Source organism: Apodemus sylvaticus, chromosome 21 (genome assembly GCF_947179515.1).
Source record: "Apodemus sylvaticus chromosome 21, mApoSyl1.1, whole genome shotgun sequence".
Lineage (NCBI taxonomy): Eukaryota > Metazoa > Chordata > Mammalia > Rodentia > Muridae > Apodemus > Apodemus sylvaticus.
In genome coordinates this window covers 53,588,407-53,603,559 of record NC_067492.1, presented here as the reverse complement: position 1 = coordinate 53,603,559, position 15,153 = coordinate 53,588,407, and the positions used below count along the sequence as shown (strand labels likewise).

The 15,153-nt window shown below is 43.0% G+C and overlaps 1 protein-coding gene across 4 annotated transcripts in view; it reads left to right on the top strand.

The window, feature by feature from the left end:
• The window catches only part of Nr3c2 (nuclear receptor subfamily 3 group C member 2), a 340,219-nt gene that overhangs the window by 275,332 nt on the left and 49,734 nt on the right, over positions 1–15,153 (top strand). For all 4 annotated transcript variants that reach the window (XM_052166763.1, XM_052166760.1, XM_052166762.1 and 1 more), the window contains exon 6: positions 1,303–1,447. In XM_052166763.1, coding sequence (XP_052022723.1) covers positions 1,303–1,447 — 145 coding nt within the window. The remainder of the gene's footprint in view (positions 1–1,302; positions 1,448–15,153) is intronic.

Genomic DNA, 15,153 nt, shown 5'->3' with positions numbered 1-15,153 from the left:
GATTCTGGTTCATTTCTTTCCTTCTGAGAATGCAGGCTTATAGTTCTGTTGTTCTATAGGCAGATGCATGGATGGTGTTTGCCGAAGAAAGGGGTTACTTTGTCCCCAAGTATTAATAGGTAAAATACATTCTGTTAGTGAAGTCACACTGAGCTGGCTCTTGGCAGGACAGCACCTAGGTTTAATCTAAGCTCAGGTACAAGGAACGTAGGCCTGGGCAGGGTTCTTGTAAGACACTCTGATCAACATACATACATACATACATACATACATACATGAATCCTGCTTGGGACTCAAGATGGTTGGGAAAATGCCTTCACACATACCTGAGTCCGGATCCTCAGAACCAACTATATTACATATGGTCTCCATCTCAAAGAAGTCAAGCAGGCCTGTACCCACCACTGGAGAGAGACAGACAGAAGGATCCCTGGAGCTTTCAGTCTAGACAGCCTAGCTCCAAACTAATAGAAACACCCTGCCTCAAAAGATAAGGTAGACAAGCCATATGGCCTCTGCATACTGCCCCCACCTGGCCTCACCCATGCCTGTGCATACACATGCATACACTTGCACATAGATCACAGGCAAACAAAATCCCTCCCTGCCCTCGGCACCCACAAAGCACTCTCGAACTCTCTACCCGCGTGGTGGTCATTTTCTGCTAGACAGGCTTTTGGTAATGAGAGCCTGTTAGCATCATGGAAAAATGATGCTTCACATCTCCCTGGTCCACGAATTAACTGTAGTCAACCTGCAGTCTGGGGGAAAAAAGGATGGGGGCCTCGCCCTAGAGATTAGCAAGACACTGCTGGAGAAAGGGCCGGGAGGAGCACAGTGTCCTTGAGCAAGGATGCCTGCCCGGCTGCAGAACACTCTCAGAAGCTGGTGTCCCAGACAATGGGACCACAGGGTCAAAAAGACTAAAATGTTTCTGCTCTTGCAGACATGCAGATGGTGACAGTTAAACCCCCCTTGGTTGGGTGCTGTTGATTGTGTGGGGATGAAGCGAGTGGCAGGTGAATATGGCGCCTTCCAGCGCCTTGGGTATCAAGGCAGAACCTCGACGGACTCTTTAGTGTGATTTGTCCAGCAGCTCCCCACGACCGCCTCCCCTCCACCCCACACCGAGCATTGAGTGTGAATTTAAAATGAAGTCTTGTGTAGAGCCAGGCGCACAGCCCCGTAGATGTCTGTGGAACTGATTTGAGTCTGTTAGAGAAAGGTCGTGAGAACTGACTTCTTCCTGGAATGTACTCACATGCTAAGTGTCTTTCGGTGATTAATTGTTCTGTTCTCTAGGATTTAAAAACTTGCCTCTTGAGGACCAAATTACCCTCATCCAGTATTCTTGGATGTGTCTATCATCGTTTGCCTTGAGTTGGAGATCGTACAAACATACGAACAGCCAATTTCTCTATTTTGCACCAGACCTAGTTTTTAATGAGTAAGTACCTATTAATTAGCCCTCATAAAACAAACTGCAGAATTATTCGTTACGCTGTTTTTAAAAATTATCTCTAAGCCAGATGTACAAGTGTGAAAGAATGTACCGAGACGAGCATTTTTAAAAGTTTAAATCATATTGAATTTTGAAAACTTAAAAATCAGTCATTACAATGCTGTAACATACACAAGTCTGAGTATCAATCAGTATATGTAACTGTTACATCATGTATGTGGGAACTGTCCCAAGAGAAAGAGGATCCAGTTGGCTCTGAGAACTCACCTGGGACAATGCCATGATTAATAGAAAGCAATCTCTTTGGTATCTGCTCTAGTTGGAAAGAAACTCATTTCTAGGAAATGTGAATATTTAAAGTGCCAGTTTTCGAGAGCATCATAGAATGGTTCTTTTGTTAACTGTACACAGCTGCTCAATGTGTTTTCCTGACAATCATAATTACCCTTCCTTTCGATCATAAAAGAAGCCAAAACCTTATTCTGCAGTGAAACATTTCTTGTTTTATGATGCATTTTAAAAGACTGAACAAATTTTAGTAGATTCTTTTCTTTGGCTATGAATGCCTTCCTATTTTAAGTTTATATTTTATTAGTGTTTGTATTTCACATTAGCACATTTCTTGTATGTTTATATTCTGCAATGCCTCTTTGTAATTGTTGGGCCAAAAAATATTTAAAAGGGAGCACTGGAATTATGATAGCAACTCCAGCTTCCCTCTAACAGATGGCTCTGTCTAGAGACATGAATATAGACTTCTAGAGTGAGGGTATCAGATGACAAATGGGCGGATGGTAAAGGAAAGGAACATCATGCCAGGATACCACATTAACCCTGTGGTCATCTGCCAGGAACCCCAGCTCAGGGTTTACTACCACAGTCATTTTATCGCAAGCAAAGTGTAAGACCATCACAGCATCTTGAGACAACTGCACTCTGGCAAGGAATCAGAATAACCCTCGCTGATGTGGTGTAAATTTTCATCAAAAGTAAAGCCAAGAACTGGCATGCACATTTTAAAGTTACTTGGTTTTCCTCAATAATCAGCTGATTTTGCTAAACAGTAAGCATCAGAATCTCCTGGTGTCGCCTGAAGGTTCTGTGCATCTGATATTTGTTTGAACAGAAGATCAACGTGCTCTGCCTAATCTTCCTAAGTATGTGTATCAGGTTTTCATAAAATGTAAATGTGACTACTCTGATGTCTGAGCTACTTTATAGCCATCATTATTTTGTAGACTCCACCTGCAGTCTTTTTCACTCTCTCTTGCTGACACTCCAAGTACTTTGAGGGATAACTCTTCATCGAACTCCCCCCCCCCCAACAAACACACACCTGTTAATTCCTAGGACCTACAGTCTTTGAGCTTACCTGTATTCTAGACACCTTGTCAGAATGGAATTATGAATATTTGTCCTTCTCACCTGGCTTATTTTCATTGAACATAATATTGTCCATGTTTACCCACCCTTACGCATGGCTTCAGTTTGTGTGCCTTTTCATGGCTGGGCAATATTCCTTTATTTATATGTAGTTAGTCCTCATTATTTATATATTCTCTCCCTGTGAATTTGACTGATGGTGGTTACATCTGGTTTTAATCTCGCCCCAAATGGACACATTAACTTAGCCATCACCTAATGAAAAATAAATGTCACAATTGAGTGCACATTGCAGCAGGGAACCAAGAAGGCCGTGCTCTGCCTCTGTGGGACTGTGCACACGCCTCCCGTGTGAGTTACTGTCTTTGCTGCATTGTCTGTACTTTTATGCTTTTCTTGGTAATGTCCCTGTTCAAAATGGCCAGAGCACAGTGCTGATGTGCAGCCTGATGCCACTGAACTCAGCAAGGCTGGAACGGTGCCATGCTGAGAACAAAGGCGTCATCACACAGTTATGAGCTAGCTTGCTGTGGTGTGAGTTCTGTGTTGATTCAGCAGTGTGTAGTAAATAATGCATCTGATCAGAAATGCACGCCAAACAAGATTGCCTGCAGAACAGCCAAGAAACAGTGCCGAGAGGCACAGTGGGTCCTCACCTTCAGTTTCCTCTTGGGGAAGTGGCTCCGAATTCACTGAGTAGGTGTTTGCCTTGCCTTCATAGAGCACAGCTGCAGAAAACACAGAAAGCTGAGTGTCTGCGTGTGGCTGCCTGGCTTTTAGTACAATGGATGATGCAGCTGTAGACATGCATGTGTGAATACCCCTCGGCTAGCTATGAATACCATCGGCTAGCTATGACTACTCTCGGGTGGTTGTTTTAGGTATTTTACTGTTGCTGGGATCAAACCTCCAGACAACAGCAACTGAAGAAAGAGTTCATTTTTGGCTTAGGATTCCAGAGGGACAGAGTCAACATGTCAGGAAAGGCGTGGTATCAGGAGAAAGGAGCTGTCTGACACTTCATCTACGTGCAGGCAACAGATGGGTAAGGAAACAGGAGGTTAGGTAAGGCTATAAAACCTCAAATCCCTCCCTCCTGATACTCTTCCTTCAGCAGGCTCCACCTTCTAATAGTCGCTCGACTTCCCAAACAGTGACAGCAACTAATGACCAAATAGGAAAACAGATGAGCCTGTGAGGGGCATTTCTCCTTGACCTCCTCACACTGTTTGCAGTTCCAGGGGATACAGACCCTCCAGGCATATGCTAATTCTGCATTGCACTTTCTGAGGAAGTCCAAACTGTGTACACAGAAGTTGCAACATTTTTACAACCTGCCAGTTGAAAAACAGGTTCCAATTTCTCCATATTCATGCTAATACTTTTTCCTTTGAATATTCATCCTTTCCAACCATTCCTTAGAGCTGGGCTTTGCGTGTCTCTGGGGACTGGCAGTGTTGGGTAATCTTGAATGGCCACAAACATATTTTCTTTGGAGAAATGTCAGCTCAAAGCCTTTTCCCACTGTTCATTGATTATCATGTTACTCTTTGGCTATGGTCCTTCACCTACTTTGGATGTAAAATCTAAGTGATTCTTTACTCCCAACTGTTACAGTCTCTTTATCTCCACTTTTTGAACTTACAAAGTGCTTTGGTTTCTTGTTCTGTTTTGTTTTCGTTTGCTTGTCATTTTTCTTTGTTTTGTTTTTCTGAGATAGGGTTCATGTAGCCCAGGCTAGCCTTAAACTCACTGTGAGCCTATGATGACCTTGAACTCCTGATCCTGCTGCCCCTACATCCTGAGTGCTGGGGTTGTAGACATGCCACCAGTTTATGCAAAGGATTCAGGACTTCATGCACACTAGGAAAAGCACCTAGAACTGAACCACATGCCCAGCCCTTAGTAGTATTTTATGATGCGCACATGAAGTTGAATTCATGTGTTTCCTTTTGTGTCCTTTGCTTTTAAAGTCAAGTATTAATTTTAAAATATACAATAACATTGAAAGACAAAATGTTCAACAAAGAACCCAAGAAGATTCCTTTAGAACACATAAAAGTCAGAGGGAAAACACCCTATTTTTGAAGGTCTAGCTAGTTCTTACTTTCGACTGCAGACTCTGACAGTCTTTTTTTTTTATGTCTAGCATCTAGCATTGAGCCTAAGCTCTATAACTATTTGCCAGATAGATTAGTTATTGAACAAATTAACCCACAAGTCTAGTAATTATCTGAGAGGCATTTCAGGATTCCTATCTCTGGCTACAAGAATGAAGGTTATGGTAGGGAAGTATAATGTGGTGCTGTAGAGTATTGCTGTTCACAGAGGAATGAAACCTTGTAGGTAGTTGCTTGTGTTGGCCTTTGAAATGAGTCTGAGGATGTCTGATGATTTGATCCTTCAGCTACACATTAGCAATACTGAGCTGGAGGAGAGGCAGGAAATGGGGAATAATAGAGGAAACATTCTTTCCGTTTTTTTTTTTTTTCATTAAATACTGAAGTGGAAATATGAGTTAATACTTTAGCACAGAACTTTTCTTATTATAAATTCAGAACTTTTCAGATAAGTATTAAATGATTAATTATTCAATTCTACCTTGAAACAATATACTATGTATTGCAACAGATCGCCGCAACTATTCAAATTTCTTATCAGTTCAACACATATATTAAAACTCCCACTTATGCTTGTAATGAAAGATTTTCTTTTTTCTTTTTTTTCTTGCTTCCTTCCCCCCCCCACCCCCCAGAAATTAAGATTAGGTATTTCAGTCAATTTCTCTTAAGCCCTGACCAGTATTTCAAAACTAGAAGTCTGTTGAAGGCACGTATAATCTCTCTCTAATGATAATGTTTGTCATCTGAAAGGTGTGTGATTATGGCCCCAACACTGCTGGGGAGAACAGAAGGGTGGGATTCAGTGCTTCCTCTCCAGCCTCTTCTTGGACCTCTGAGTGGATCTCCAAGGAAGAAAGGCTATGTCAGTTGGCGTGCCAGGAGTGAAGTCAACCCACACCTTCCTCGTTCTGTGCTGACTGTGAAGTCATGCACCACGAAGGCAGACAGCTCAGTGATTGCTAATTTTACGTCATGTTTTCATTGCACCTTGAACCCTTTTCATGTTCCAGGTTTCTGGGTCACTATGTCATTGACACTTTCAGTTGTCCTCAGTGATGGCTTTCCCAACAAACGATGCCTGTGGGTGCCTTTCTCCCAACACTCTGAAACTTCAGGAGGCCTGCCTGATAGAGCATCTTTGTGTCCGAAGACCGTTTCTATGCACAGGCTGGAAGTCAGGGCATCCTCGCGGATGTCTGGGGTGGTTGGAGTCAGGGTGACACGGAGATATCTCTGTCCAGTCACAGAGCATGGCATTCCTGATGAGAGGGGCCAAGAGGTGGAGTGAATCTCAGCCAGTTTCCTCAGCACTATCTCCTTGAAGCATCTTCCCTTATCCTAAGCTCTTTCTCCTTTGTAATGAGGATTTATTATACTTTACAGTATGCAATCTTTCTTCCTTCTTCTTTCTGTCATGTCTGTCTTACATGCACACTCATGCATCCATGCAAACACATACATGCTTACACATTCATTCACACACATATATGCACAGACATGCATGCACACACACTCACTGCCTCTTCATATTGTTAAAAAAACTTGCCCTTGCCTTTCTATTTTTTTCTTTAACTTCTGGGTAAAGAGCCTGCCTCTTCCCTTTTTACTATACCTGCGAGCATCCCAGCTATGCAGCAGCTGAAGAGCGAAGCTCACAGCCAGTGCCCTGATGACTGTGATGGTGGCAGCGACGTCCTCCCTCGGGTGGTACATGGTAGTTTGCCCAGTGTCTGCTATCCACAAGTCCTTTTCACTCAAAGAGTCCTGGCTCTCAAAGATAGTTGAGTTTGAGATGCTTAAGGAAACCACTGTCATCAGTAGAAAGTGGACAGCGGCTGTCTGTAGAGAACAGACATTGCACTTTGAAATGAGATTAATCTTTGCCACAAAAGTAGACTAGAATGGGGTTACTCCTGAAGGAAGGGTCTAACAGAGGACAGCTAAAGGAATGTCTGCAAACAAGAAGCAGTTGTGTAGGGGTGTGTCTTAGTTACCCTCTCCCTTAAACAACTTAAGGCTGAGATGGTTCGTTTTGGCTTATAGTTCCAGAGGAGTAGAGTCCACTGTAGCAGGGATAATATGGTGTCAGCATCAGCGCCTTAGCTGCTTACAAGGTACCCATACTCAGCCAGGAGAACGTAAACAAGAATTTGGGCGAGGCTGTAAATCCTCATGGCTTGCCCCCAGGAACTGACTTCCTCCAGCAAAATCCTGTTTTAATGGCCACACAACTTTCTAAACACTGCTACCAGCTGCAGACCAAGTGTTCAAATATGTGAGCGTATGGAGTAGTTCACATTCATAGTCATAGTCATGTACATGAGGACAAATGAAAGGCGGGGACAGTTCTCTAAGTGGGGTGTTTCCTCCACCACCCTTGTTTTAAAAAATCATTTCCCTTTCCCTTTATCGCTCCATCAGATTGAAAAGGATTGGAGTTAGAACTGGACATGGTACTGTACCTCAGGAAGCAGAGGCAGGAAGATCAAGAGTTCAAACTCCACCTTGTGCTACATAGGGAAACCCTGTCAAAAACAAAACTAAATAAACAAACAAAAGCTATTTTTTTTCTTGAGATTGAGCTAGGTGCTCTACCACTGAGCTACATCCCACCAGACCTCTTTAAAACAGGTTCATACCTAGGTCAGCCTTTTGGTGATTTTTGTGCTCTCTGTACCTTGACTATTCCAGAGAGAACGTATGCTTTTAAACATCAGCCCCCAGTGTCTTAAAACTCTGTGTTCATCCTTGGCACCCAGTCAGCCACTTTGGTTTGCAGATTGTCTTGCCAGCAGCGTGATGGCAGTGTGGTGGAGCTTTCTTCTTGTGCTTGTGGTGGAGTTTTTAGATCCTTTCAAAGGTTCTGAACTTTGGAATGGAGTCATTCCTGTAGACTTTATCTAAATTTCTCTTCAAGAGCACTCCCATCTGTTCAGCATTTTTTTTTTCTTTTTACACAACATCTCTTGTAGAGCACTTGAGAAATTTCCTGAAGAGTTAATGAAGCTGGGTGATTTGGAGGAGAGAAGGAAATGAAGGCAAGATGAATATGAGATTGAGAATAGTTGTCCATAACCGTCCTGGGATCCTAGACAGTGGCGATGATCTAAGAAACACGGCTGGCTGCGCTGCATGCCAGCTAAGAACTGGGAGCCTGGTTCCACTTTGAATAAAAGTCAACAACAATTTAAGATCCTACATTATCCATAAAGCACTGTGCCGTTGATATTAGCATATTGCTTTCCTCAGTTAGCATGCACACAGGGCTTTGTTCCCGTCCGCCGAGAGCACTCTTTCATATAAATAAAATCACTGAGTTTCTTCACTGAAATTTTTGCAGACAAAAATTATTTTCTCTGCAGCAATTCTATTGCAGGGTTGGGTCAGGTGGCAAAAAATATGTCAGTTAAAGCTGATGGCTTCAGGGCCTTGGGCTGAGATGAAGTGTGATGTCTGTTCTTTTCAGTTTAATATCATATAGTCCCCTGTCTAAGGACAGTAGATTAATTTGATGAAATAGGGCCTCTCACTGGCCAGTTCCCACCCTGCCCTTGTATTGCAGGCTGTGCAGGAGTGCTGCGCCCCAGGGGTGGCCAGCACGTGTACCATTAGATTAGGCTTCTTCAGTTCATTTCCATCCTGCATGGGAAAGCCAGTTAGTGTGCTGGGCTCAGAAGACACCGTGAGAGTTGAGGTATACACCATGCTATTTCAATGTCTTCATAGAGGAAGATGCTCGTTAAAAAGCTGGGCATGGTGACTTATGCATTTCATCCCAACTGCTCTAGACACTGAGGCAGGGGGATCACAAGTTTAAGGCAAGTGTAAGCTATACTGGGGACAAGTTGTGAAGCTGTTTCAGGCTAAAGCTTACAAGAATTTGGGGTATTCCTCCATGGTAGAGCACTCGCCTAACATGCAAAGTTCTGATTCAATTCCTACTACTGCAATATTAATTCATTTTTTTTATTATTCGATATAATTTATTTACATTTCAAATGATTTCCCCTCTTCTAGCCCCCCCACTCCCCGAAAGTCCCGCAAGCCCCCTTCTCTTCCCCTGTCCTCCCACCCACCCCTTCCCACTTCCCCGTTCTGGTTTTGCTGAATACTGTTTCACTGAGTCTTTCCAGAACCAGGGGCCACTCCTCCTTTCTTCTTGTACCTCATTTGATGTGTGGATTATGTTTTGGGTATTCCAGTTTTCTAGGTTAATATCCACTTATTAGTGAGTGCATACCATGATTCACCTTTTGAGTCTGGGTTACCTCACTTAGTATGATATTCTCTAGCTCCATCCATTTGCCTAAGAATTTCATGAATTCATTGTTTCTAATGGCTGAATAGTACTCCATTGTGTAGATATACCACATTTTTTGCATCCACTCTTCTGTTGAAGGATACCTGGGTTCTTTCCAGCATCTGGCAATTACAAATAGGGCTGCTATGAACATAGTAGAACATGTATCCTTATTACATGGTGGGGAGTCTTCTGGGTATATGCCCAGGAGTGGTATAGCAGGATCTTCTGGAAGTAAGGTGCCCAGTTTTCGGAGGAACCGCCAGACTGATTTCCAGAGTGGTTGTACCAATTTGCAACCCCACATATTAATTCATTTTTAAAAGTCAATTTATGAGCCCTCTTCCCTCCAATCACCCCTCCCATTTCTCTGTCCTGGTAACTCCCCTACAATTCTGAATCAAGCCTTTCCAGGACCTCTCCTTCCTTCTTAGGAATCATTTGATTCGTTAATTGTGTCTTGAGTATTCAGAGCTTCTGGGCTAATATCCATTTATCAGTGACTGCATTCCATGTGTATTCTTTTGTGATTGGGTTATCTCACTTAGGATGATATTTTCCAGTTCCAACCATTTGCCTAAGAATTTCATGAATTCATTGTTTTTAATTGCTCAGTATTCCATTGTGTAAATATACCACATTTTCTGTATCCATTCTTCCATTGAGGGACATCTGGGTTCTTTCCAGCTTCTGGCTATTATAAATATGGCCACTATGAACATAGTGGAGCATGTGTACTTATTGCATGCCGGGTAATCCTCTGGGTAGATGCCCAGGCATTTGGAATGTAAACAAATAATATAGAAAATTTAAAAAATATAATAAAATAAAATAAAATTTAAATATAAAAAAACCTCAATTTATTAACTAAAGAGGACTCCAGGCTAATGAAGAGTTGCAAAGCTAGTTATGCAAGCCTCCTGAGACTCCCCACTGTCCAATGAATCCTACTTATACTCCCTCCAAACATCACATGTCCTCCCAACTTACCACATGAATCTGTCTTACCAAAACACCATCTGAGTCTGTATCAGCTCACAGACATTAGTCTGCCCATCAGTTCAAATCTGCAGAAGCAGTAAGAAACTTCCAGAACACCACCAGAAGTTTTTTGGTGCATTTCTGTCTATGGAGTCATAACAAATGGAGCTCAGCTATACAATGTAAGGCGAACCAATACTCGTGTCCTGTTATCAAAGAAGCTTTCATCAGCTGACATCCTTTCTATGTCTACTTTAGCAAAACATCATTTGACATAACTGACTTTCCAAAGAAACCAGAAGTTTCCAGTTCAAAAGTAATGGAGGAAACAAGCAAGACAGATGCCATCCATTGCTGAGGGGACAACACACCCCAGATGTGGCCATCCTGCTGAACAGCACCGTCTCTGTGCAGCTCTGCCCCTGTGCAGAGGATGTCAGTACTCCAAAGGAATCAGGGGCATGGGCAGCTGATGAACTCCCTCCCTTCCGCTTTCTAAGTTGTGATTTTTCTCTATCACTGTGGACCCTGGGGGGGGGGTAGCTCAAGGACACCGTTGTTCTTACCCCCCCCCCCCCAGCTCTGTAATGAAGGTCTGTGTGTCCTCTTTGTTTAATGGGGAGGAGGCAGGAGTCCCTCAGCCTCGAGCTCAGCTTCTTTAGCTAAGAGAAGACTGTTCCCTTTCAGGCTATGGTGTAAACATATACATCATAATATGAGAGACATCATAATAGTTGAGACATCATAATAGTTCCTGGTGCTTAACAACATGGAACCCTTGCTGACCAATCACATGTCATCTCTCAGAAGTTACTATTCAAAACAAGTGGAAACACACCAGTATATAGATAACACCACTGAATCTTCTTAGAATAACTAGGACTTTAGTTCCACATTTAAATCAGTTGTATTTCCTGTCTGATATGACGTTAGTACTTAAGAGCGCAACCTTAAAGTCCCAGTCTCTAACCTTCTTGCTAACAGCTTTGCTGTGGTCAAGTGAATGGCTGATTTTGCTAAGGCTCCTTTCTAATCTATATCTGGGAATAAGCCACCAGCAGTTTACTGCTGATGCCTGAATCCCCTTTATATTCTCAGAATCACTGAGAGTACAAGGGCCTTTCCTTTACAGAACTTGAACTGATAATTACACAAACAGAACTGGAGAACTATTAATCTATTAATTTATTTAAAAATAACCACAGGGGTGTGGTTGGGACTCAGCTGTAGAGTGCTGGCCTGGCATGTATAAAGCCCTGGGTTCAATCCCCAACACCACAAAGATGGAATAAACAAACCCATTGCATTCTTATAAATAATATTATATAATCAGTTTATTAAAATAACCATTTTCCCAAAAACATTAGGAGAGTGATATTGTTTTGCCTTTGTTTTATATTGTATTTTAAGTCCTTCCTTTAATCTGGATTGTATGAAAAGTAGTTGATTTACATGTACTATCTGCATCTCACATTCAGCCTGCTGTGATTGGCTGTTTGGGGTTGAAGCATCGTCTTCTAAATGACAACATAAATGAATATCCTACTCACTTCCCTGGATGAAACATTTAATCTCCTTACCACTTCAGTAAACTTTACGGCCACTGCTGAGCGGATGGCTCAGTGGGTAGCGTGATTGCCATACAAGCGTGAGGACATGGGTTGGGCTTCCCAGCGCCTTCTTAAATCTGGGTGCAGTAGTGAACATCTGGAATGCCAGCACTTGGACAGCTGGATGGGAGATGGGAAGAGAAGAGTCCTCTGGTCTGGCGTATGCAGCCAGTGCACGGAGACCCTGTCTCAAAACTGGCAGGAAGACAAGAACCAGGACGCGATGGTTTCCTCTGTACATGCACACCTGTGCTGGGACATGCATGTACTCACACATGTACTCTCATAATGCACAAGCATCGTACACCATCAAAAATGAGTTCAAAAATATGAGCAGTGACTAGCAACTTCCCAGTCAGCAATAAATACGCAGAATATCTACAGCACTCAACGCCTCATAACTTCCCCCATCCCCCCCCAATACAAAATACAAAATACAAAAACAGAAGAGGAAATAATGTAGTCTGTCCCTACTGTCCTACAGCATGGTTGATGATTTTAGGACATATGAGACATGGGTGCCCGAGTGGAGGACTAGCATAATGATGCCACATGACAGGTGACAAATTTCCATGGATGGCTGCTCAGGAATAGAAAGGGAACATGCTCATTGTGACTCCGGTGGCTGGCTCCTCCACACAGAGGACACCACCTTCCACTCCCACCCCATTCCCTGCTTCCCTTTCTTTGCACCTCACACTTTGTCCTTCCCATCCTTTGGCTTTGCAGCCACACCCTGTCTCTTGTAGCACAGAATGATATCACCAGATCTCATATCTATTAGACAAAAATATCACAGACCACCATCTTCACTTTCAAAATAAGAAAGACGAAGGATTCATAGGTCTTCTGGATGGAAGATAACCTCTGGGACAAAGTGGCCGCTTGGTTCCAATGGAAACAGCGTATTTTGAGGTGAGATGGTTTCCCTAAATGGAAAACTTGTTCTCAGAACACTACCAGTCACAGTCCTTCCTGGAAGCCTCTGTTCCCAATGTAACCCCACAGGGCGATGCTGCTTTATCAGTTTTTCTGTCGTTGTTTATTTCAGTCTGTCTGTGCTATTGTAACACAATGCCTAAGTAATTTATAAGCAACAAAATGTGTTTCTCATGTTCTGGAGATTGAGAAGGTCAAAATCAAGCTGCCGTCAAGTTTGGTGTCTGGTGAGGGGCTTTTTTTTTGTTGTTGTTTTTCCAAAGGGTACTCTGTGGTTGCTTCCAAAGAGTAGACCTTCTCAGGAGAATAGATGTTGTGCCCCCTCCAAAAAAGAACTTTGTCCCTGTAACGTGATAAAGACCTTATTGCAGTTTGAATGTGAACTGTCCCACGTGGGCTTATGTATTTGAACACTTGGTCCCAGTGAGGGTTGGGACCTGAGTTGGAGATCTTGAGTTGGGACCTTGAGATGGGGCCTGGTAGGAAGACATTCATAGCCTCTCTCAATTTCCTCTCTCTCTTCTTCCTGACTGGGAGTGCGGTATGATTAGCCTCGGTTCTCATAACCCTTCCACATGCCTTCCCTGATGTCTTGGTCTATACGCCTTCTTACACTGTAAGCCAAAAGCCTTTTTTTAACCATAAGTTATTTCTCACCTGGTATTTAATTATAGCACATGCAAAGAGATTAATAATTAGTACAGACCCTAATGCCATGATTTAACCACCCAGGAAAAGATCCACCTCTTAATCCAGTCACAACGGCAAGGAACTACTTGGAACACAGGAGTTGGGAGCAGGTCACATCACAAGCATAGGCTTAGGTAATGTCCTTGACACTTGATGGCAGCCTCCATGCACACCCAATTCTTTGTGTGGAATGTCACAATGGAGAAGGACCTTTGGTTGTCATCACCCCTGTTTTTGGCCCTGTGAACTGCTGAGACCTGCCTGAGACCCAGGGATCCTGATATTCTTGCATTGCTTTTAGGCAACAAGCACCAAAGCCTCAACAAATCGTTTGCCACTAAAGGGCAACAACACACCCCTTGACTCCGACGATTAGTGGAAAGAGGAAGATAAGAAAATACCAGCCTGACATGTCCCGGCCACCTTTAGTAGTGAGTTTATATAAACAGATGAACCAAATAAACATCAGGGCTGGGCTCCATGTGTGTGGCATCATGCAATATGCATGTATTATGGGAAATGGATGTCACCCCTGGTGTAGTGCTTGGGTGGTGTCACACTCTTTTTTTCTGATAATGAATGATGCAGTTGTTCATGATGTCCCGGACAAAATCTACTCTGTGACAGATGTTCAGAATCAGTAATAAGAGAGGACACATGACCAATGCCTAACAAATTAATTGAGTTGAACATTCTTTTTTACTGCTCAGGCAGACAATGCCCCGGCTTTTATAGAATAATTGAAACTAAAGAAGGCCCCCTTCATCTGGAATTATGCCACCCCAAAAGTGATACCTAGGACCCAGTTTCAATACCAGATGTAATAATGTCTCCGTAACAGAGCTTGGCTCTTGGCATGTTTTCTACAGTGGATAAGACTTTCCCAGTAAAGGAAGGCTGGAAACACAAGCAGGGGTGCCCTGGAGCTTTTCCTGCCCCAGCATCTACACACACCAGTCACCTCTGCAAAGCTCGTCTTCCAACGGCTGCACTGCACACTCACCAAAACGGACAGACGGACGGCCTTCTCACAGCCCCAGGCCCTGGATGTTAGGATCACATGGTTTTTGCCTTAGGAGAGCTGGCACCATCAGGGGCTGGGGATATAGATCTGAACTGCCATGAGGGACAAGTGTTTGTCCCCAGGTTTTACCTAAGTAGTCTGTAACATTCATACGTTGATAATTGGCTTTGTTTGGATTCTGAAATTTCAATAGGGATTGGTTAAAACCCTTGCCTTGTATGCTTCTCTCTTATAAGTAACTAGACTCACTCATTAAAACTAAATGACTTTTTTATAACACAATGTGTGTGCATAAAGGAAGACTCACCTCTGTCTTCTGTTGATGTCTACAGCCTACAATCAAGACATAATTAAAAAGTTAACTTCCACTAGTAAGGTTTTTGTTATATCTTCTATCTATATCTCTTGTTGTCCCTTCATGTCAGAATGGCAATCACTAAAGGATGCGCGTGGACACCAGATCTACAAGTGCAAATGATGCACCCCCTCCCTCGCCCTTCAGACAACCTTTAGATACTTTCTGGCTAAAGCCAGTGGGATGGTAGTGAAATGACTGTCCTACTATATTGCTCACTAAATAATGATGAGAAAAAAGTTCCCTATGCTCTGTTCTGTGTTTTAGAACTCAGCTCTGTGCCCAG